Source organism: Coregonus lavaretus (assembly GCF_964263955.1).
Source record: "Coregonus lavaretus genome assembly, chromosome: 17".
NCBI lineage: Eukaryota > Metazoa > Chordata > Actinopteri > Salmoniformes > Salmonidae > Coregonus > Coregonus lavaretus.
In genome coordinates, this window is record NC_140004.1 from 16,422,599 (window position 1) to 16,446,771 (window position 24,173).

General features: G+C 42.7%; 1 protein-coding gene across 2 annotated transcripts; it reads right to left on the reverse strand.

Annotated features, from left to right (window-relative positions):
• Positions 1 to 1,501: 1,501 nt before the first annotated feature.
• Positions 1,502 to 16,549, reverse strand: LOC311144873 (GDP-L-fucose synthase-like). 2 transcript variants are annotated; one of them, XM_084181034.1, is made up of 10 exons: positions 16,390 to 16,549; positions 15,743 to 15,857; positions 14,759 to 14,887; positions 14,404 to 14,477; positions 3,981 to 4,114; positions 3,818 to 3,882; positions 3,654 to 3,720; positions 3,475 to 3,554; positions 3,067 to 3,166; positions 1,502 to 2,832 (listed from the first exon to the last, which is right to left on the reverse strand). In XM_084181034.1, the coding sequence occupies exons 1-10, from the start codon at positions 16,542 to 16,544 to the stop codon at positions 2,777 to 2,779; spliced, it is 975 nt and encodes a 324-aa protein (XP_084037160.1). In that variant the 5' UTR covers positions 16,545 to 16,549; the 3' UTR covers positions 1,502 to 2,776. The 2 variants fall into 2 exon arrangements, with proteins under 2 accessions (XP_084037160.1, XP_084037161.1); XM_084181035.1 differs by lacking the exons at positions 15,743 to 15,857; positions 16,390 to 16,549 and adding an exon at positions 15,201 to 15,451.
• Positions 16,550 to 24,173: the final 7,624 nt, after the last annotated feature.

The following is a 24,173-nucleotide window of genomic DNA, read 5'->3' on the forward strand; positions in this document are numbered from 1 at the left end:
AGATGAATAGAATAGGGTCATTGGAAGAGGAAGGGTAGACGAGGAAGAGAAAGTGGAGTAAGGTAAAAAGAAAAGTGTTATGCAACTGTGATTTGAGATGCGGTGTAAACTAGCTTCAAAATCTGTCTCTAGAAATGGTTTGAAGTCAAGTGTTCCTGTGGCATTCCTTTCAGGTCAAACCACTTACTTTTACAAGACATATAGGTTTGTCCATGAATTAGGCAATGTGAAAGTATCAATGAAAACATTCCGTGTAGATCTTGCCTGCCGATTCATCTCCCACCACAAACCACTGGATTCAACAAAACAAGTGTGGGTTATTTTTTACGAATTGGCGTATCTCCCCAGGCCTCTATTTCTTGTTTTAGAATTTAGTATTTTTTTGTTTGTTTATTTTCATTTCTAATAAAAACCCTGCTGTTGCCATGGCTGGTCTCCTTGTCATGTTTCTGGTTGGTTTGCATAATTAGAAGCAGAACACTGGACAAGGATGTCATACATCTTAAGGCTCTTCAATATAGAAGCTCTAATATTCTTAGAGGTTCTGCCGGAAGTCTACTGTGCTATCCAGTGGATTCATTGGAAATCTACTTTGCAGCAACTGTTGGCACCGATGTGTACGTACTTACTTGGATAAGAGTAGTGTGTACTTACTTGGATAAGAGTAGTGTGTACTTACTTGGATAAGAGTAGTGTGTACTTACTTGGATAAGAGTAGTGTGTACTTACTTGGATAAGAGTAGTGTGTACTTACTTGGATAAGAGTAGTGTGTACTTACTTGGATAAGAGTAGTGTGTACTTACTTCAGTGACAGTCTACTGTTGGACTGTAGCTCTTCATGCCATAGAGAAGTGGTTGTGTAGTGAGAAACCATGTTAAACAGAAGTCATGAGTCATTCATCGTTATTCAGCATGACATGACAGGTGTAGGCTTATTAATGGTACACCTGCTTCTTCCTATGCTGAGGAAAATTGCTTAAGATGTGCCAAGTAGAGTCAAATCTACTAATGGCACATCTGACCGTCTATTAATGGCATGATTACTGGCAGATCCCAAACTGATCTTGGTTTCCTCAGTGTTATCGTCAAACCCTGTTGACATTAGAAACTGTCGTGACTCCTAAAAACCTGCTTCTTCCGCTCATGTTTCTACGATTGAGTGATTGTATTTTTTACAATGACATGGAGCGACAGCGATGTCATAAATCTCAAAATTCTTCAGGAAGTTGACTTTATATTACAGTGTCTGATGGCTCTACATAGGTAGGCCTATTCTTCTAGTTTATGTTCATCCCAGATAAATCACATGGTGTGTCTATCTTCTTTTAATACAAACCAGTATTATTATCTGCAGTGTCTGGACCAAGGCCAGTGAATGATGAGAAACAGTTGGCTCCAATGATTAGATCCAGGCTACTTTACTGTAGGCTTATACTTGTTGTTTTGTAGTGAGAAATACAGTATCACTCTCCTCAACGACTCTGACACCTCATTCTTACATCAAGAAAAAGCCCTTTAATATTTTTGTCAATATTCAATCACAAATAGATCATACACTTCAACTATATATTTTAGATATTGAAATAAAAATGTGATATATTTGAGTGTAAACACATTACCCTGCAGTATTGCTCATAGTAACTGGTAGTCATAGGTGATCAGGTGGCTGGACCGTTTCAGCCACCGTCAGGGAAGGACATAATCAGGGATTGACCTTAAGGGTTGCCCTATTGCCTGGAGCAAGTGAACTGAGCAGTCGGGCAAGTTGAACCTGCTCTGAGAAGACCTAGCCTAAAATTGATCATTCTGGTTCATCCCCATTGTTTAAGTGAAAGACTGACAATTGATGGCATTTATGGCCGCCGGACAAGTTGAACCTGCTCTGTGGTTGCCCCATTAGGCAGGTGATTTTTTAAAGCTGAATTTCAGTAGCCTAACATAGGGGCTACACTGGGGCTTTTTTGACCTGCTACACTGGAAGCGTAACTTTTGGTCAGGGCGAGCAGAGCACCAGCCAATACTATATCCTATTGCTCTCGGGTGTGAGCTGTGCTTTGAAATCTAAGTCTCCCCCAGAGCTGGTACAATTACAACCAGGTTGTCGGAGGGTCTCACGCTCTGCAAAAGTTACGCATCCAAACAGATTTTTCTGCTTCCTAGCATGCTAGCAGATACCCATAGACTTCCAGTCATTGCACTAATGCTAGTTAGCATTGGCTCACGAAACTACCTCTAAGTTCCTTTATACTGGACATAGAGACATAAAAATGGTATCCACAAGTTCAACTAACTCTGGGGAAGTAGATAAAGTGCCTCATTGCCAAAATCCCCAAGTATCCCTTTAATTGATCATTTTGCATGTAAACAACTACATAACAATTTTCTGGCAAGTGACAATAATCATCAGGCAACCACCAAAAATATACTGCTGTCCGATGGACAAGAGCCTTTTAGACCTTAATGTCAATCCCTGACATCAACGGTGCAAATAGAGGAGAGGATCCAAAATTGCTTCCAGACAGTGCTGGGGAGAACAACAAGGTGGGGTATACCTGCCTCCACTTTCACAGAGATTGTGAGTGCTGTGTGCCTTTCCTTCATGACCACTGATCTGACAGAAATTAACCGGCCATATGGTGAAACCTATCCAGAACGTTCACTTATCAGTTGACATGAAGGAAAGGACACAAGAGAAGGAAGGCACAGTAGTAGTATTGGGACGTAGCCCTAGTCTTTTTCATTAAACAATCTTCATGTCTCTATCTTCATTGGTCTTCATGTTCGGGCTATGTCGTAGTTGTTCACGAACCAATCACAGGTCTTCTTGATACCTGTAGGGGAGGAGAGACACAATCTGTCATATATGGATACTGTGCATTTTGGAAGAGTGGTTTAATTACCATGAACGTTCCTTTCATCATAATCATAAAACTATTGATAACCGGATAGGTATCAAATATCATGTGGTAATGTGTCAGTGTTATTTACAAGGCAACTAATTCCCACTACAATATTGAGTTGTTTTCTGGACAGAAAATGCATCCCTCAGTGTTTTGATCTCTGACCTTCAGAGAGCGGCGTGAAGGTGAAGTCAGGGAGGTAGCGTCGCAGCTTGGCATTGCTGGCCGTCTTCTTCATCTGACCGTCTGACTTGCTGGTGTCGAACTGATGTCATAGGTCAAGGGTCACAATAGGCAAAGGACAGGGAGATTACATAGTTACAGTACAACAGATATGGGGGGTAGCCAGCCCGAGTGGGCTTTTAACCTACTACAACTGTAAGTCTGTCAGTCCAACAGGTGTAATGAACCTCTAGATGTGGTTGCTGGTGTTGTACTAAGGATTCTACTAGATTGGCTCTAGACACTGATCTAAGGTCAAACTTGAGGTTTGGATTTGGGGAGGATATGCTGATCGTAGATCTGTGCCTGGGGGCAACTCCTATCAGGAGTATACAGCCTATGGAAGGATACAACTATTTGACCTTTGAAGTCCAGGGCATCTGCGATCATCTCTACGGAGTCCTTGATGGAGAGCTCCTCCTCCTCCCCCACTGTGAGAGACAAGTGTCAAAGGAGATTGGTCCAGTTGCATACTGTACACACACATTGACTGATCACCCACCCACCCACACACACCATGTTGGACTCACCAGAGAGAATGATGGGGTCAATCTCATCATACTCCCGCAGCACCCAGAGGAACAGACGCGCTACATCCTGAGAGAACACACACACACACACTGATGTAATGCATACACGCACATATCTGACATGCACTGACACACACACACACAGAGTAATTCACTAAACATACCAGAGAGTAGATGAATTGTCTCCTGGGTGTTCCGGAGCCCCACACCTGTAGAGGGGTTCCCTCCTCTGTCAGAAGGAGAGTAGAAAGGAGTAAGTGTGTGTGTGTGTGTGTGTGTGTGTGTGTATTTGCGTGAGTGCGTACAAGTAGTGTGTGTGTTACTTACTTTTAGCAGCATGTGTCTTGTGCATGAGTGCCGACAGCACGTGACCATTTTCAAAGTTGAAGTTGTCATAGGGACCATACACGTTAGTCGGGATTACGGCGGTGTAGCGACGCCCATGCTGTGCAAAGTATCCCCTGTTGTCAATCAAGCCCACACACACATACAAACACAAACACACACACAATCATTTTTACTTTCCCGTTGAAAAACAATATTCCAAGTATACATACAGTAAAAGGTACACACCCTTAAGGGTAAAAACATATATTTTTTGCAAAATTGTGTTTTTTTCAACACAATGGCAGGAGTTGGCAAGTCAAGGGGTTGGGATGATGGAAAACGGCTGTGTTTATTTTCCCTTTTGTACTATTTGCACATCATTACAACACTGTATATAGACATAATATGACACTTGTAATGTCTTTATTCTTTTGGAACTTTTGTGAGTGTAATGTTTACTGTTAACTTTGTATTGTTTATTTCACTTTTGTTTATTATCTATTTCACTTGCTTTGGCAATGTAAACACATGTTTCCCATTCTAATAAAGCCCCTTAAATTGAAATTGGATGCACACTGATGTCATTAGCCTTCCCCCTTGCTTCCCAGAACAATAGAAGAGCAATAGAGGACAAAAGAGGAAAGGCCCACCCCCCACTTCCCAGCTAGCATATTTGGTTCCTTGGAAGTTGTGGGAACCTACGTTTTTGGTTTCCCATTGGTTCTGGGAACAAAGCCATAAGTTTCCTGACTGGTGAAACTGACATTTTTTAAACGTTCTGAAAACGAAAGTGAAAATGTTGCCTGTTTTGGGAACATTCATTTTTTGGTTGCAGGGAAGTTATGAGAACGTTTTCCTATGGTTCCCTGAAAGTTTTCCTGGGAGGTTTTATTAATGTTCTGAGAACAGAAATTATAGGTTTTTTGAAGGTAATTAAATAACGTTCTGAGAACATGTTTCAATAAAACTTTTAATAACACTGCTATGATAGGTTAATTGTTTTGAACACCAAGCACAGATGGGACACATGGAAATGTATTTGCTTAGGCATTAATCATGCAAACACATCTCTTTTTTATTGTGGCACGGACCCAGTGAGATTTGAACCTATGATCTTCTGTTTGCAATCTATGGAATTAGTCAACTGCGCCACCAGGATTTAGCTAGCATGCCATATTTTGTAACTTATACAAAGCTGTTCATTTTAGTCTATTCAAACAGATCCCATTTCAAATAAAACAAGCACTCATAAAGATCAGGTGTGGCCAATTAGTGAGTGGGGCCAACATACCTGAACTCACTTAACAAGATAGAGGATAGAGAGTTTTGTTGATGCTGAGAACAGAATGTATATGTTTATAAATAACATTCTTAGAACGTTCTTGTGGTTTTTATGGAAAGTTTTCTTAATGTTCTGAGAATATGACTAAATCGAACCTTGAGGAAACCTGTTACTTAAAAAAAATATGTTTTGTTTACTTAGTAAATATTTTCTTAATTCTATTTTCAAAAAACTGCATTTTTGGTTAAGGGCTTGCAAGTAAGCATTTCACGGTAAGGTCTACACCTGTTGTATTCGGCGCATGTGACAAATACATTTTGATTTGATTTGCTGAAGTACTGAAATTCCCACAGAAGAATGTTGTTTCTTAATGTTCTCTGAACAATTTGAGAACATTACTTTAAATAGAACCATGAGGAAACCTGTAGGAAACGTTATGCTGAAGTACTGAAATTCCCACCTAAGAAACATATGGTTCTCAGAAATGTATGTGCTAGCTGGGTATTATTGGGGATTTATTATTCTCCTAAATTGATGGGATGACTAACTTAGAAAGAATGCATTCTTGACTGGGCTAATATAGGTTGTGACACCTGGGGAGGCTGTGATTGATGTGAAGAGCTGTTTTAGGGGGTAAAATAAGATAAGGATTGTGTCTTCAAATGCTAGACTATACTGGTTCTTTGTGATCTGTGAGCCTTCCTTGGACATAGGAATGATGTCTAAGGGAGCTGGCTCTTCTCACTATGATAGGTTGTTATGATAATCTTGTGCCTGGCTGAAGTGTGCAACAAATGGCGCCGAGGAGATGAGACCAACCCCTGAACCAACGGATTGGCTGAGAAAGTTTAAACCACACTCAGTCCTCTACTCTAATTGGCCAGCAGAGAAGTGGGAAATTCCCTCTGTCAGAGTATTTGGGTATTGTTTCTGAAACAATGTGTTAGTTGTCTGGAGTGTCCTGCGAGACATCTCAGAGAGCCCGTATATACGAAACATTATATTTACCATTGAAGGTTTATGCATTAATTAAAATAACTAGTATATCTTAGAAGTCGTGTTGACCTCTTTTGTTCCTAATACCAGATTTGAATTGACGCAATTTCTAACAATTGGTGACCCCGACGCGGTCTGGTAGAAGGGACTTTGCTGGGTAATGTCCGGCACATTTGGTCAACTCTTTCATCGAACCGTATGTTTCACAAACTGCCCGGGCTTCTAAAAAGGTAAGCAGATACCTATTGTTAAATAACTGAAGATCTGCACATTGGCTTTATCCAAATTAATTTTGTGAAACAACTGTCTGATGTAAGTGAACTAAATTATGAAACTAATATGAGTAGATAAGCACAATATTGTGACATGCAAACCTGTGATAAATGTGATGTTTAGACCATGGTACCAGAGAGTGTTGATCTACCGGCAAGGTCCGTAACTATGGATACGGCTAGGTTCAGGAGACAATGCTGACATCTACCGGCAAGGTCCGTAACTGCGAGGGTACGGCTAAGGTTCGGAGATACAGGGAATTATTGGCTAAGGGCGTTGGCTACTGACACATATCCAGAAGAGATATGGCTAGGATCAGAGGAGCGCCAAAATTTTAGTTGAGTATTGTTTCTCTGACACATATCCAGAAGAGATATGGCTAGGTTCTGAGAAAATACTGAAGTCTCCAGGCTAGGATCACCAGGGGTGAGAACTGGAGATACAGGGAATTATTGGCTAAGGGCGTTGGCTACTGACACATATCCATGAGATATGGCCAGGATCAGAGGAGCGCCAAAATTTTAGTTGAGTATTGTTTCTGAGACACATATCCAGAAGAGATATGGCTAGGTTCTGAGGAAAATACTGAAGTCTCTGGACCACAAATGGTGGAACCGTGAGATACAGGGATTAATTTATTAAAGTGTAACGTTGTGGCACATATCCACTGAAGATATGGCTAGGATCATAATGGCCACTTACATTTTAGATAGTGTTACGCTACTGACACGTATCAGAAGGCTAGATACGGATAGAGTCAGGGGGACACTGGGTGTTGTATGCATGAGTGTGCGAATGATCACAGACGAAATAAAATAGTGAATAGGGGTTATTAAAAATAATAAACCTGTATATTAAGACGTCTGTGGCTGTCCAAACGGTATAATTTGGGAATAAATGTTGGATTTGTGGTTACTCAAACCATATAACCCGTCAGTGACAATCGAAAACATGAAATGAAAAGTGATGAATGAGTGTGACTGAACTAAAACGTTTGAATTGATATATTTGAAATATAACGTTTGGTGTTTGAAATAGCATAATACTGCTTTTGAATAGTTGTGTCGAAACTATTTGGTTTATTATTTGATTTAACGTTTGATGTTGGACCGTGCAAAATACTGGTTAAACAATTAGACCGAAATAATTCGGTTTATAAACGTGCACCAACTTTAACTAATTAGGTGGGAATTATTTGATTTAAATAAATGGACTGGAGTGCTTTGAGTAACGGCGGAATATTGGAGGCGCGCTGGGACGAGAAGCAGCTCCTCACAGCTCCTCAAAAAGGTAGAGTTGCGAGGGGAGGGGCTGGAGAGAGCGAAAGTGTGGCTTTTGGAGCCATGAAAAGACTGGGAGATGGCTGGGAACGCATGTGGGTTTCTGACGAGAAATGTTCTAAACTTGCTCACCCGAGCGTCGTGGGTGAGAAAGTAGAGAATGTTTACATTTGCATTTTTGGTAATTTGGCAGACACTTTTGTCTAGAGCGATTTATGGGAGCAATTGGGGTTGAGCGCCTTGCTCGAGGGCACATCGGCAGATTTTTTTTTTTAGACCTCTCGGTTGTTGGCGCGGCGCTATTGGTCACTAAACTGCCAGCCGCCCCATATGAGTTAAAGATTGTGGCGTTGTTGGATAATATAATGGCGGAATAAACTGACCATAAGTAATGTTGTTTTAGACGTAATGTATAATATAGTACAAAGCAAATAGAGGGTTAAATTGAACTAATTATCATGGTAGAGCTAACGTAGTACAGTGAGGGAACTTCATTTTGTGTCAGAGGGTAAGATGAGATCATTAATGGTACTATTAGTGGAAATCTATTTATCATTTCAAGGCATGGAGTAACAATCTGCATTTATGAGTGTAAATTCCACGGCTGATGTGTTGATTGAATGGGTACGATGAGTATTTGGTTTGGTAATGTTGAATGGACTATTTGTAGCGAGCGTGTTTAGGGGTAAAATAGAAAAACTAACTTATTCAATAGGGAATCAAAGAGAGAGAGAGTTTTTTGCTGAGGTGAAAGCTACTGCGTTTTTCATTTGGTGACGTCACTTGCTCTATGAAATGGGAGTAGTTACTTTGAGAGCATCGCAGATGGTGTGGAGTGACTGGCGATGTCCCTGGTTCGAACACAGGTAGGGACAGTAGACAAAGCTTTCGCAGTGGGGCTATATACCTAGATTACTATGTGGATTGAGAAATGTGAAAGGTTGAATTAGATAGCTTAAATAGAAGTATTCTAGAAAAGTCTATGAAAATATGTTATAAGGTTACCATGCGCTCTCCCCGAAGGAGCAAGGGGAGGGTGAGAGGCAGTACAGTTCAGATGGTAGGAACATCATTAAACGTATGCTGATAAACGATAGCAAGTATTTGTTTTATTAATTAGGGCCTAATCAGAGAGAACAGTTAAGTAAATTGAATAGCGAACTGAAATGGGTTAGCGGGGAAATACAAGATAGATGGACCATTTTAAAACGATAATTTATTTTGGTTAGGATGAAAGTATGCATTGGCTGTTGTGCTGGGGAATGGCGCCAGCCTGTGGTGGGTTATGGATTTGTTACATAAACTTATATTTTGGACTGGGGTGATGGAATAGGCTACAATTGTAGCATTATCAGAAAAAATACACAATTGTTGTTGATAGTTGTTACGGTTATTATCATTGATCCAGTAATGATATAAGGATAGTAGAGGAAGGCAGGGGATTTAATCTCATTTAGGGAAGTTATATTAGGAAGAAAATACCATTAAATGAGGGAACATTTGATGTAACCGTGATTGTATTGGCTAAAAACTCAAATATGACATTTACAGGGGAGACAGGAACAATAGAAGGGGAGACAGATTTTCCTAGGGCGTTGAATAAATAATTGATAAATGGATCATTTGAGATGAGATCACATGTAGCAGAGTTAGGTTAATCAATTAAATAATCATTGTATACTCTAGGAATTTTGAGTGGTTTACTGGATTAGATATGAGGAATTAGAATGATACAAACAATTATTCATGGGTTAAGACTGGGAATATCTATCATGTTTTGTGTGTACTACCATCTTTAGATTATAACTAGGAGAAAGAGATTAGCTCATCTCAGTTAGGCAGTATTTAGGTCATAAAAGTGAGCTATCAAATTGAGTGAGGCCTGGCTATTTGTGATTGTTGTTTTTTCAAATTGGGTTAAAATGGGTTCACAGAGCCAGAGGCTGTACAGAGAAAGGTGGAGCCCCCATGTTTCCCTAGTGAAAGAACATTCAGAGGAATGGTTATCACTAGGTAAATGGATAAAACAGGGGAAAAACATTACTGACTGGCAGAATACACCAAATGGGGATCAGTATGGCCACTCCACTGGGAGATATAGAAGAAAGTTAATTTGAGAGCAAAAACCCAGCCCAGTGTCCATCTGGAGATAAGTTTTAACGGATGACAGGAAGATATTTTCTTAACTTAGGAACAGGAGGCTGAGTTAGAAGCAATTCCGTTCAAATTATGGTCACAAGGACAACAGATGTAGGACTAATTAAGGGGGTAGCTCCAGTACAAGTGATTCCTCGATTCGATAATAGACCATACCAAAAGCAATATACTATGAAACCAGAAGCAATAAAAGGGATAACACCTACATTTGAGCATTTACTTAAGGGGGGGGTGATAATTCCTGGAGATGAGGTACAATGAAACTCTCCAATATTTCCTGGTAGAAAGGAGGCACCTAGCGCCGACTGGAGGATGGTCATGGACTTACAGTTAGTTTCAGAAAGTCTTACAATCTTAGCCCAGGCTATAACTAAGAATTTGGGAAAGTTTGAACCTAGGGAAGGAAGCAAATGTTAGTTTATATAGATGATATTCTATTGGCTAATCCCACTCAGGAGGGATGTAAGAGGGATACAATCCAATTGTTAACCTTCCTGGCAGAACAGGGACACAAAGTGAGCAAAAAGAAACTTCAACTTTGGTAGAGTGAGGTCATTTACCTAGGACACACTATAACACAGGAGGGGCGAATGTTAAATTCATCCAGGAAAACTGCTATATTTAAAGCGCCAAAACCGTTAAAACAAAAAACAAATGATGAGCTTTTTGTTAATGATAAAGTGCTGTAAAGTTTGCGTACTCCATTATGTACTGCATACGGGTAAATTAAGTGATCTTATCTATGGGAAGGCAATGGCAGCCCATGGTAAAATCATTTGGAACTCTAAGGAGGCATACATACATCAGGGATGTTATCCAAATGGTAGAGAGTAATGAGGGATATGACATTGGTAGTGAATTAAAGATGATGAGGTTTTTTGGTGGGCTATTAGATATAACTGGGTTAATCATGAACATAGAGATTTTTATTCTTTGTTGCTAGACAGAAGACTTAGGTGACTTAAAAAATAGACTTGTCATGTCCAACAATTAGTCTTCAGGTCAAGCCCGGGAGAGCCTGGGTAGAACAGAGTTTGAACTAAACATAAGTGTTTTTACAAGATAAAGAGATTGATTGATTGGATTACTAATTGATTCTGAACTGGATGAAAGTTGAATTTAACTGCCATAAAAGACAAAGGAAGTGGGAGGAGCAATAAAGAAGCAAAAGATAATCCCAAAAATGAAAGGCATGGCAATAGGATGATAAATTACATAAGGAATGGTTTAGAAAGGTGGTAATATTGACACATGGGCAAATCATGTGTCAAAAAGGGGGAGTGATAGGATTAAATAATATTGATAGGATTAAATAAAAATACTTAAAAAGAAAAAACAACAATAGAAATTGAGAGCTGAACATGTATGTGTGAAGATAGTTTATTAACCACACCTGTATGTCAGAGGTTTTGTGCCCCACAGGTGAACTAAAGGAGAAGGTGACCCACTCTATCACACCAGGAGACTGGGTGTGGATCCAGTCCCTAAAAGAAGAAAAACTGGAAGCAGGCCTGTTGGGAAGGGCCCTATCAAGTCCTATTAGATCCATCTGGGTGCATGTCACACACTGCAAAAAGATAAACCCAGTTACACCTGATGAACAAACATAGAGTTAGGAGAAAGATCCGATCACCATTAGGGCTCGGGGGTTGGCTCCTTAACGAAGATTCCCTTACCCTGTCTGATCATCCCTGTGTGAGTTTGGTAGAAGGTGAAGTAATGGGTTGGCATCTGACATGTTCTCAGGGCAAGGGTGGGGATTCACAGGTCTCCTGACGGTAGGTAGCTGTCTGATTGTGGGGGCCATATTCCTAACACACTCAAACCCTTCTGATCAGCCAAAAGTAGTAGTTAACCTAATACAAGTTGATAAAATAATACCTGAGCACAGTCTATGAAGGCATAGGAGACAGCTAGACGTAGGGAAAGGGGAAGATTAGGGACTTTAGGGGAGGACATCACTATATGTGTGTCGCCGTGTACATCCTGGGACTATGTAGTTGCTCATGTCGAGAGCGTGGGGGATGTGTAGGTCTCCGTGCACAGTTTGGGGACAGGTGTAGTGTTGTGAGGGTAGGGAATTACCAGAAATGGCAGTGCGACCCATAGAAGGGTAGGTACTGTCTGAAAGTCTGAAGTACGCAAAAACAGGTTTATCCTCCATACAAGCCACCTGGGAATGTGGTGAAAGAGTCTTGTAGTAACTTGAACTATCTGTATCCCCCGATAACAAAGTCATTCCGACCTAGGTTGCCTACGTTTGAAGTCTCAGGGGATTCTAATTGTTTTTCTAGGACTAGTAAGATAGGATATAGAGTAGGGCATCTTAGCTCTGCTCCTACACAGAGAATATCACAACTGAAAGAGAACATGACTAATCTCTCCTCTTTGTTGCAGCCAGAGGATTGTAGGAACTAAAACCAGGCCCGTGCTGACATCTGATGGTTGTGTGGTGATAACTGATTGTGAACTCAACTACATATGTAAACAATCAAACGTGTCAGAGACTGGTGAGTTGTCACGTAGAAAGTAGGACCTCCTCCCGGGATCCTTTGATGAAAGGATCCTGTGATGGGATAGGAGTACCTCGAGAGGTTCCAGAACATTTCAAAGCTAGGAATCAGATCGCAGTTGAGTTTGAATCAAGTATTTTTTGGTGGTCAACAATTAATAAAAACGTAGATTGGATAAATTATATTTACTATAACCAGCAAAGATTTATAAACCACACTCGTGATGCAATAAAGGGATTAGATGAGCAGACAGCGGCAACTATCTTAATGACAAGGCAGAATAGAATAGCTTTAGATATGCTTCTGGCTGAGAGGGGCGGAGTTTGTGTTCTGTTTGGATCTATGTGCTGTATTTTCATCCTCAAACAATATAGCACCGGACGGGTCAGTGACAAAAGAGCTTCAGGGGAGTAACTACACTGACGAACAAACTGGCTGAGAACTCTGATATTGATAGCTCCATAAATGGTTGGTTTGATAACATATTTGATAAATGGAAAACTATTGTTGTAACTATTCTGGGTGAAGTTATAGCTTCTATGGGTATACTTGTTCTTTGTGGATGTTGTCTTATTTCCTGTGTCTGAGGTTTGGTGAGAAAGGAGATGGGGAAGGTGATTTCCCAACAGATGGTGAGATATGGCCCAATCCTGGACTCCAACCTAGGAATGGAGGATATGACCTACCAGGCTTGGTGGAGTGACACTAGAGGGTGTCTAAAGGGGGCCAAAATATACTTCTCTGTTTGTGTTTTATGTTCTAATAGTCTTATGTTTTGTGTTCTATTAATCCTGTGTTTTATGCTTTATTAATCAAGTTAATCATGTGAATGTTTGTCTTTCCTTATGTGATGGTTTGAAGTTCCTTGGTGACTGATAACAATTTGCAAGTTGGGTGTAGATGGACTGAGGGTTTGAATTTTTTAGTATCATTATGGCCTATTAATAAAAGTGTGATTTTTTGTTTGTATTGTATTATAATGAATGACAATCTGTGTTTTCTTATTTTTGAATCACACCTTATTAGGTGTGAAAAGGGGGACTATTGGGGATTTATTATTCTCCTAAATTGATGGGATGACTAACTTAGAAAGAATGCATTCTTGACTGGGCTAATATAGGTTGTGACACCTGGGGAGGCTGTGATTGATGTGAAGAGCTGTTTTAGGGGGTAAAATAAGATAAGGATTGTGTCTTCAAATGCTAGACTATACTGGTTCTTTGTGATCTGTGAGCCTTCCTTGGACATAGGAATGATGTCTAAGGGAGCTGGCTCTTCTCACTATGATAGGTTGTTATGATAATCTTGTGCCTGGCTGAAGTGTGCAACAAATGGCGCCGAGGAGATGAGACCAACCCCTGAACCAACGGATTGGCTGAGAAAGTTTAAACCACACTCAGTCCTCTACTCTAATTGGCCAGCAGAGAAGTGGGAAATTCCCTCTGTCAGAGTATTTGGGTATTGTTTCTGAAACAATGTGTTAGTTGTCTGGAGTGTCCTGCGAGACATCTCAGAGAGCCCGTATATACGAAACATCATATTTACCATTGAAGATTTATGCATTAATTAAAATAACTAGTATATCTTAGAAGTCGTGTTGACCTCTTTTGTTCCTAATACCAGATTTGAATTGACGCAATTTCTAACAGTATCCTGCACGATTCCCAGAACATTGTCGGAAGGTTATAATGAAAATAAACATTGGACAACCACGCTCTCACCAAGCTCTAAGAAACATATGGTTCTCAGAACATTATGTGCTAGCTAGGTTGTGTCATGTAATGAGGGACCTGTACCAGCTACTGAAATGCACCTTTTGTTAAGTAAATCAGGTGATAAATGAGGTGCTAGGGAGGCTGGAGTGGGTCTTTAAACTGTGTGCTAATGTACCTGCACAGGTAACCGATTAGTCACCAGCTCACCTGTTCTGAATATCAATCATTCTTTTGGCATGTGAGTAGCCAAAGTTTGAGTCGTGTGGAGGCCCATTGTGGATCTGTGTGAAGGGGAGGAAAGCATGAGTGATCATACACCAGCTTTTCTTAAAAATCACATTTTGAAGGGCCAGAGGTTCCCAAACATACAGTAGTTATACTGTCACTGGGCACATAGGCTTCCTATACTGTTGATCTCCTTCTTTTGACTAGGGCCATTAGGGCTCTGGTCAAAAGTAATGCACTATATAGTGAATTGGGTGCCATGCGATGCAACCCTAGTATTTTTGTATTAAACTCAACATGCTCTCATTGATAGGGTCTTATTGGTTGTTCAACTCACCATGCTCTCATCGATAGGGTAGGTGGTCTTGTCAGGAAAAATGCAGCTGGACAGGCAGGACACCACCTTGATGACGCCCATTTCGTGAGACGTCTGCAGCACGTTGTCATTGATGCGAAGGTTGTCCCTCTGTGAAGGCAAAACACTGTGGTCTCAATTCAATCAAACCCGTTTTACGGCTTTACACAATAACTTGTTTTCCCACAAATGAATTCAAAGAATGTATTTGGATACTGTGATAACAAGCTCCCCTGTAAACTCTCCTCACAGATGGATTAATACCCTTTCGGAATAAGATTAAGAAGTGTGGCAACAAAGTCACTGTGTAAACTTCGCTTTGACAAGTTCAACTAAATGTCAGCCTAGATTGTTGCCCAGCCAGGCAAACATGGACATTTATATTTAGTTCATTTAGCAGAATATATTTTCCAGAGCTACTTACAGTCAACCGGTAGCTAGATAAAACAAACCATTTCACGGCAATGCTGTGACAACAAACGTACTGAACAACACAAAACAAACACACTGTATATGACATAACTACACAGAACAAATACAGTACACACAAATATTTAGTCATATAGTATGTTTCGATGTATCGGTTTTGTGTCATTCAATATTATACTAGGCTATGGGACCAAAAGTCACTGATCTGAACAAAATACTCGACAGAATTGAACACAGAAACGGACCGACCTTTGGACAGTTCAGGCAAAATGCCAGGTGGGCTGGTTCCATCTTCAGCCCATCGGCTTGACTAAATTGGGGGTTTTGTACAGAATGATCATTATTTGGTTAACAATTGGGGCCTCTAGGTTAAAAAATGGGCCAGTGTGGGAGCTTTGAGGAAAAAAATGGTCCGGTGAGTTAGAAATGCCCGGTCCGAATTTCTAGTCCCATCCCTGATTGAACAAATGTACTTTAGGACTGAAACATATAGCCTAGGTATTGAAACAAACTGGGTAGTTAGATAATGAATCTCACCAGAAAGTGTAGGTTCTCCTTCATTTGAAGGTAGAGTCCTCCCACCTTGGCAGCCAGGTGGATGACATGGGTGGGCCGATACTTCTTAAAAACTGCTATTGTCTGTTGTAGATCTCTGGCAGAACATTGTACAACTGTCATCATTCATCATCATCATCATCATCCTATTTAATGGAAAACACATCAATCTCATAAAAGTATGCATGCACAAATGTAATTAGCTAAACATTTAATGTGGTTCCAACAGGAACTATATAGAAACTCTACCTATATACTGTATCTATCCATCAATCCATCTATCTATAGAATTGAATAGAAAATAATTGAATAGCAGAGAATATAATAAGTGAACTTCTTTTTTGGACTTCTTTTATCCATTTCGTTTCTGTTGGAACCACAAAACCAGTCCCAGAAGCAAAAGGGTCATAACAGGAATTTACTAATATTTAAACCAGGGTTTCATACAGTGCAACGTGACATACATTTCCTATAGAAATATGTTATGTAGAACAGACATGCTGGTGTTTCTCGGGCATGTAGACTATGGGATCATGGCATCTCTATATAGATTAGGTCATTTTTATCTGCAACGACCAAGCCTCAGACCAGCTCTGCTGAGAATATGAGGTTTATGTGACATAACTTACACGAGGTTGGCTTCTTTGGAGCAGAGGAAGGTCCACTGTTCGCCCTCGAGACAGCCGCCTTCTTGTTTCACCACGTGCTCGATGGCCTTCCCGACCAATCCGGATCCGCCCGTGACGAGCACGCGCATCGGCGCAGCCTTAGTCTGCGAATCCATCTCTCACTCTGATCAAAGAAAGCTAACTTTTATTTTTCAGTTGTGATATTCACATAACGCTATTACGATGAAGCCCTAAGCAAAGTAGGCTGATACGAATGACAGTGTGATCATGGCCCTATTTATAGCCCACATTAAAACGTAATAATGATGATAATACAAAACTAAGAATAGTTATACATTTAGGCTAATAAGGAATTAATAACATGCTATACATTTTTTTGTCATTTAGCAGACGCTCTTATACAGAGCGACTTTCAGTTAGTGAATACATTTTTTTTTTTTATACTGGCCCCCCGTGGGAATCGAACCCACAACCCTGGCGTTGCAAACGCCATGCTCTATCAACTGAGCTACATCCCTGCCGGCCATTCCCTCCCCTACCCTGGGCCAATTGTGCGCCGCCCATGAGTCTCCCGGTCGCGGCCGGCTGCGACAGAGCCTGGATTCGAACCAGGATCTCTAGTGGCACAGTTAGCACTGCGATGCAGTGCCTTAGACCACTGCGCCACTTCAGTACATCAAACGCAAGTTGAAAACGTATTAACACACTTTTCGTTTCGTTTACGATTTCGTTGTAGCCTATTTGTTTAACCATGGAGACTACTTCATTGTATTTATTTCCTGTCTACATTTAATGACTTTTTTATTTTGAAATAAATTCAATTTGGCATATTAAATATTAAGCTCAAGAGTCCAAAACGGAATGAATTGCATTATGATAATGTTAATTTTAGCAAAAGGACAAATAGCTTAAGCCAATACCGACAGATACAGTATTTGATTTTTCAAATTAAAAATATGTGTTTAATCGAAATAATGGTTAGGCTCTGTTATGTATGGTACGACGTGCTGTACGTCGTACTGTATGTTGTTATGGTTTACGACAGTGTGCTGCGTTACGGATGAATGGGTTGTCAGAATGCGTGACACATGTCATTAAACGACAGAGTGATGTTCAATGTGAAACTGTGCAGATGTCCGTTCTTCTACAACTAGGCTAGATATAACATTGGCGACGAAGATGGCTGAATTCAGTTTACCACCGCCAGCACCATTCCTCGCCGTGCCTGGCGAACCTCCAGTCCCGTGGAATAACTGGCTTGATAGTTTTCACACTTATCTAGAAGCTATGGACTTTTCTACAATCTCCGACAAGCGGAGGACAGCACTGCTCCGTCACTGCCTTGGTACAGAGGGACAGAGGATTTTCAGAGCGCTTGGATCGGCTCCTACATTCACTGCTGCAGTCAGCCTCTTACGGAACCACTTCGCCGGGAAAGAGCGAGTGCTCCTCCGACGCTACTGGCTACGGAAGAGACACCAACGGCCGGGTGAGTCCATTCAAAGCTACGTGGCTAATCTGAGGGATTTGGCTAGCTCTTGTAACTACGGGACACTTCAGGACGAGATCATCAGGGATCAGTTGATAGAGGGGGCGTTATGTGAAAAGACAAGGGAGAAACTGCTTTTGGAATCGGATAATTTACAACTAGATGGAGCTATTAAAATAGCACTCCAGGTTGAAGCGGCGTTGGAATGCTCTTCTATGCTAACAGACAGCTCTGCAGCATACACTCGGCCCCCAGCCATTCTCACACAGCAGCTTCAGCCCGAGCAGGCGCACTACAACGATCACGCGCTGCGCACACCCTCCCGCGTCGATAGCTGCATGGACACAGACACCGACATGCCTGTGCAGCAGGCACACAGACAAACAAACAGAACTAGCTGTGGCAACTGTGGGGCTAGCTCTCACAATTCAAGGGCTTCAAACTGCCCAGCCCGTGGGAAAATATGCAAGAACTGTTCAAAATACAATAACTTTGCGAAAGTGTGTCGTTCTGCCCCTGCTACTAGCTCCACCCAGAACAGGCCCTTCGTTTCATCTCACTCTCAACATGAACACACGGAAATCCGAACCGTCTCCACCAACCATGTGTCATTCAGGACATGCACTGTGCAGCTGGGTGAGGTGGGTTTGCCTTTGCTGCTGGATACTGGCGCTGCGGTGTCGTTGCTCAACCTTGCCACTTACTACAAGTTTTTCAGTCACCTACCACTCCAACAGCCCTCCACTGCCCTGTGTGGGTACGGTAGATCTAAGATAGACATTGTAGGCACCCTCCAGGTCCCAGTACACTACGGCACCAAACATCTGCCATCATTCACATTTCATGTTGCAAAGCGGGGTGCCAACCTCCTGGGCCTCGACCTCTTCACAGGCTTGGGATTCACACTGAGAGATGACAGTGGGTCAGCTATCTACCAGGTTACCTGCACATGGCAACAGAACTGGCCGACTCTGTTTGATGGACTGGGCTGCCTCACAGCCTTTACTCACAGGCCCCTAGTGAATCCGGAAGTGACCCCAGTCATGCAGCCCCTGCGGTGCATTCCCTTTGCACTGTGTGATGACGTCACAAAAGATCTCCAGTCACAGTTGGATGCAGGCATCATTGAGCCAGTCAACGCTGCCCCCTGGATTTCAAACTTGGTCATTGCAACCAAAAAGTCCGGTGGAATCCGGACCTGTGTGGATCTCCGTGCTGTGAACAAGGCCGTTGTCCCGGATAAGTACCCCTTGCCTACAGCTGAGGAGCTGACCGCACAATTCCATGGCTCCACGATCTTCACGAAGCTTGACCTTCGTCAGGGTTATCTTCAGGTACCCCTCCATGCAGCTAGCAGAGACCTCACGGCCTTTGTCACACATGCTGGCGTGTTCAGATATACACGCATGCCTTTTGGACTTAGCTCCGCCCCCAGCTGCTTCCAGAAGGTGATGAGCACCATCCTCGCTGGAATACCTGGGGTGGCGGTCTATCTGGATGACATCGTGGTCCACGGCCCTGACCTCCACATCCATGATTATCGACTCCACAGAGTATTCAGTGCTCTACTGCGGAACAACCTGACCCTGAACGGTGGAAAGTGCACCTTTGCAGCTCCAGCCGTTGAGTTTGTGGGCTTCCGCCTGTCGGCCAAAGGCATTGCCCCACTCATGTCGAACATTGAAGCCGTCCACCGGATCCCGGAACCGACCTCAGCCTCTCAGGTGGCCTCATTCTTGGGCATGACAGCTTACTACCTCCGGTTTCTGCCCCACTACTCTCAGACCACAGCGCCCCTTCGCCAGCTCCTCAAGAAGGATGAGCCATGGGCCTGGACGGCAGCCTGCTCAGACGCGGTCCGCTCACTGAAGAGCCAGCTCACCACAGCCCCAGTCTTGGCTCACTTTGACCCCGTCTGCCACACCATTGTCACATGTGACGCCTCAGCTGGAGCACTAGGAGCTGTCCTCTCACAGCTGCAGAATGGCATTGAGAGGCCCGTCGCCTTCGCCTCAAGGGCCCTGAGCCCCACAGAACAACGGTACTCTGTGGGCGAACGAGAAGCTCTGGCCTGTGTCTGGGCGTGCGAAAGGTGGCACCTCTACCTATATGGCCGTCTGTTCACACTCCGAACCGACCACCAGTCCCTCACAACGCTACTGTCAGCATCAGGAACTGGCCACAAGCCACTTCGGCTGCACAGATGGGCCGACCGCCTCAGACAGTATGACTATCAGCTGAAGTTCACTCCGGGGAGGGATAACGTGGTGGCAGACCTCCTCTCACGCTCCTTTGACGCTCCTACTCCGACCGTCTTGCCAGACGACAACGAAACAGAGCTTGTACAAATGCTCTACGCTCCTCTTCAGTCAGTCGTCTCACTGGAGGAGCTGAAGCAAGCATCGGAACAGGATCCCACACTGTCTACCCTGCGCACCTACATACGCACTGGATGGCCAGCACATGTGCCGGAAGAGCTGGCGACTTTCGCCAGAGTGAAGCACGAACTTTCTTGCTGGGAAGAAGTCTGTGTCTCTCGAGGGTTTTGCACTGTGGTCCCGAGTGGCCTGCGTGCGCGTGTTCTATCCATGGCGCACGAGGGTCACTTGGGCATAGTCAAGGTCAAACAGCGATGTCAAGACCTGGTGTGGTGGCCAGGCATCGACCACGACATTGAAGCCCTGGTCAGGGATTGTGCTGCATGCCTCCTCAGTGGGAAAACAGGACAGTCCGCCCCACCCCCCCTGCAGCCTCTCGCATGGCCGTCCCACCCCTGGGAGCACATCCAACTGGACATCTGTGGCGAGATCCATGGACACGCAGTCCCTCACCATCAGCGCTTCCTGGTGGTGGTGTATGACCTCCACTCTAAGTGGCCAGAAGTGGTTCCTGTCGGAACTGTCACAGCACAGGCCATCGTGGACATCCTAGACAGCCTGTTCACAAGGTGGGGCCTACCCCTCACCCTTACCACGGACAATGGGCCCCAGCTAACCTCTGCCGAGTTCTCCTCATATCTCAGCAACAAGGGAATCAAACACATCCGCACGGCCTACTACAACCCACAAGCTAACGGAGGGGTGGAACGCTTCAACCAAACGCTGAAGAACGGCATCAGAGCGCACCTGGTCCAGGGGTGCACGTTCCAAACTGCTTTGAATCAAACGCTAATGCACTACAGAGCAAGCAAACACACAACAACACAGGTCTCCCCGGCATCCCTCATGCTAGGTCGTGAGATGGAACTGCCACTGGACAGACTCAGAACACAGAGAGTAGCAGAACCGGCGATTAGGCGCACCCAAGAACAGCAGGCAGTGACCAGGCACCAAAGAGCAATGAAACAGCGTTTTGACAAGGCACACAGGGTGAAGAAGTCGATCATTCAAGTGTCAGACTGGGTCCGAGCCCGACGGCCTCAGCGGTGCAACAAAATGGCCTCATTCTGGTCGGACCCCTTGCAGGTCAGTCAACAACTGGGGCCCGCCACATTCATGATGAGCAATGGATCACGCTGGCACGCCAGCCGCCTCAGAAAAGTCCCTGCCCCTCAAGGAACACGAAGGCACACAAAACAGACATGCAGGCCAGAGACGCCACCGGATGGACCTCCTCCACCACTACCACCTGAGCCCCAGCCTCTGTGGGTTCCCCAAGGGCCAGAGCCACAAGCGGTGGCGGTGGAAGAAAGGCCTATGCGGGCACGAACTCGCCCTGCTTATCTGGGGGACTACTTAACCTCTTTTCATTCTTAGGCTCCGTTAGGTGTCTTAGTCAACCTCCAGGTTAATGGAATGAACTGGCTAGTTTGGAGAGTCCATCCGTTTAAGGGTTAATGTTTATTTCTTACAGGTATCACTCTAGGTTCTTGCCCTATGGACATTTTATATATGGTATCAGTCCCTGGTTTTGGAAAGGGGGGGGGGGATGTTATGTATGGTACGACGTGCTGTACGTCGTACTGTACGTTGTTATGGTTTACGACAGTGTGCTGCGTTACGGATGAATGGGTTGTCAGAATGCGTGGCACATGTCATTAAACGACAGAGTGATGTTCAATGTGAAACTGTGCAGATGTCCGTTCTTCTACAACTAGGCTAGATATAACAGGCTCATTAGGCTTATATTACAAAATAGTATATTACAACATCAGATGATCATATAGGCTACACCACTGACATTATTTTTGCAACGCAAACAAGAGTAGGCTAAAAGTAGCCTATACGAAGTTTGTCGAAAGAAAATGTCTAGGCCTACTATTTTAAATAAAAATAATGTGTTGAAGTCAAAAACACCCATTCATTCAACAAAAGAAAAAAGGCCTATAAATAGGATAATGAAGGCAAACATTTCAAATATGAATGAAGGCAAAACATTTCAAATATTAATCCGTATAGTTTATGTGGGCTATTTAGAATTATAATCAATCAAATGTTTTACTCGGCAAGACCCTCATGTTATTTAAATATGTATCTCATCAATACACAAAGTTAATGTATGAATTCAAACCTGTAAAATGTTTCGTTAGGATTGTCCTCCTCGAATAAAGTCAGTATTAAATCCTATTTCTGTACGCTGAAGAATATAAATGAGGTCTAGGCTATCTCTCTTGTCTTGCGCACTAAACATGTCAACAGTAAAGGCGCAGGCGCAAGGTGCGGTCGCTCTTATAGGCTACCTGTGCGCTAGCTACACCCTTGGGAAAAAAGGGTTATACTGAGTGTAGCCTTACAGGTGACATCATGTGCAGCGAATCTGACGATCCCAGTTTCTCGCACCATCTCAGGTACCACATTAAGAAAATACCAGGACTGTTAAAATAGGTTTGCTGAAAAAAATTTTTTTCCCCACCATAAATGTAATAACACTTCCGTCTGGTAAATGTATAGGCGATTTTAACGCATTTATGGTGTTGACTCTATATTGTAATGTTTTATGGCGTTGTACCAGGTCCGCAATACATAACATCAGTATAGCCTTCTCAAACATTTTGATAAAACCATATCAAATCATTCCATAATTAAAATATACTGACACAAGTAGATCAATTTTATTTATTTATTTTACTTTCTTTGTTTCACAACTGCAGCATTGTATCCAACATAGGGCTATATAGGCAGGTGCGTAACTTGCGGGGGGGGTGCTAAGCCTATGTCAGATACAGTGAGTGTAATTATCTCTGAGTGTAATTTGCTCAATATAAGGAGTTGAGAAATAAAGTTGACATCATTAGAAATAATATATCTCCCTCTTTTATGCTGTAGGTATGTAATACAACATTTTAAAAAATCATGATATTATCATAAGGTGCCAGATTACGTTTAAACCAAGTATTTTTCTGCATGTCTAAGCATACTTCTTGACCTGTCTGTATCCTCCTGAAAAGTGGTTCTGTTTATTCTTTTTATTTTATTTTAACAACTTAACCCTATTTTTCCATTTTGCAACTTGAGTCTGATAATTATCTGTATAAAACAGTTAAACTGATAATACTTGTGGAACATAAAAATACTTGCTTGTTAAATGTTTCCAGTTGAAAAATAATATCCAGAGCAACTTACAATAGTGAGTGTATACATTTTCATACTGGTCCCCGTGGGATTCGAACCCACAACCCTAGCATTGCAAGCACCATGCTCTACCAACTGAGACACATCATCACATCACATCATCACAAACCAATTGATGTCGCAGTGTACTCAATTACTGTATTGTGCATTTTTTTCTTCATGCTGATGGAAAGTCTACAGGTACAAATAGATGACCAGCATATGTACAATACAGTATTTACATTTAGTGGTTTGTAAGTATGGTAAATTAATACTGCACAAAAAGTGGTTGTTTTCCATGTTATACTCCTGAGTGGCGCAGTGGTCTAAGGCACTGCATCGCAGTGCTAACTGTGCCACTAGAGATCCTGGTTCGAATCCAGGCTCTGTCGCAGCCGGCCGCGACCGGGAGACTCATGGCCGGCGCACAATTGGTCCAGGGTAGGGGAGGGAATGGCCGGCAGGGATGTAGCTCAGTTGATAGAGCGTGGCGTTTGCAACTCCAGGGTTGTGGGTTTGATTCCCACGGGGGGGCAGTGTAAAAAATAAAGAAAAATAATAATATATGTATTCACTAACTGTAAGTCGCTCTGGATAAGAGTGTCTGCTAAATGACTAAAAAAATGTAAATGTAAAAATGGATAGGATAAAGTAATCCTTCTACCCCCCCCCCTTACCACACACCCCCAAAATATAATAATAATAATATTGTAAAGTGGTTATCCCACTGGCTATAAGGTGAATGG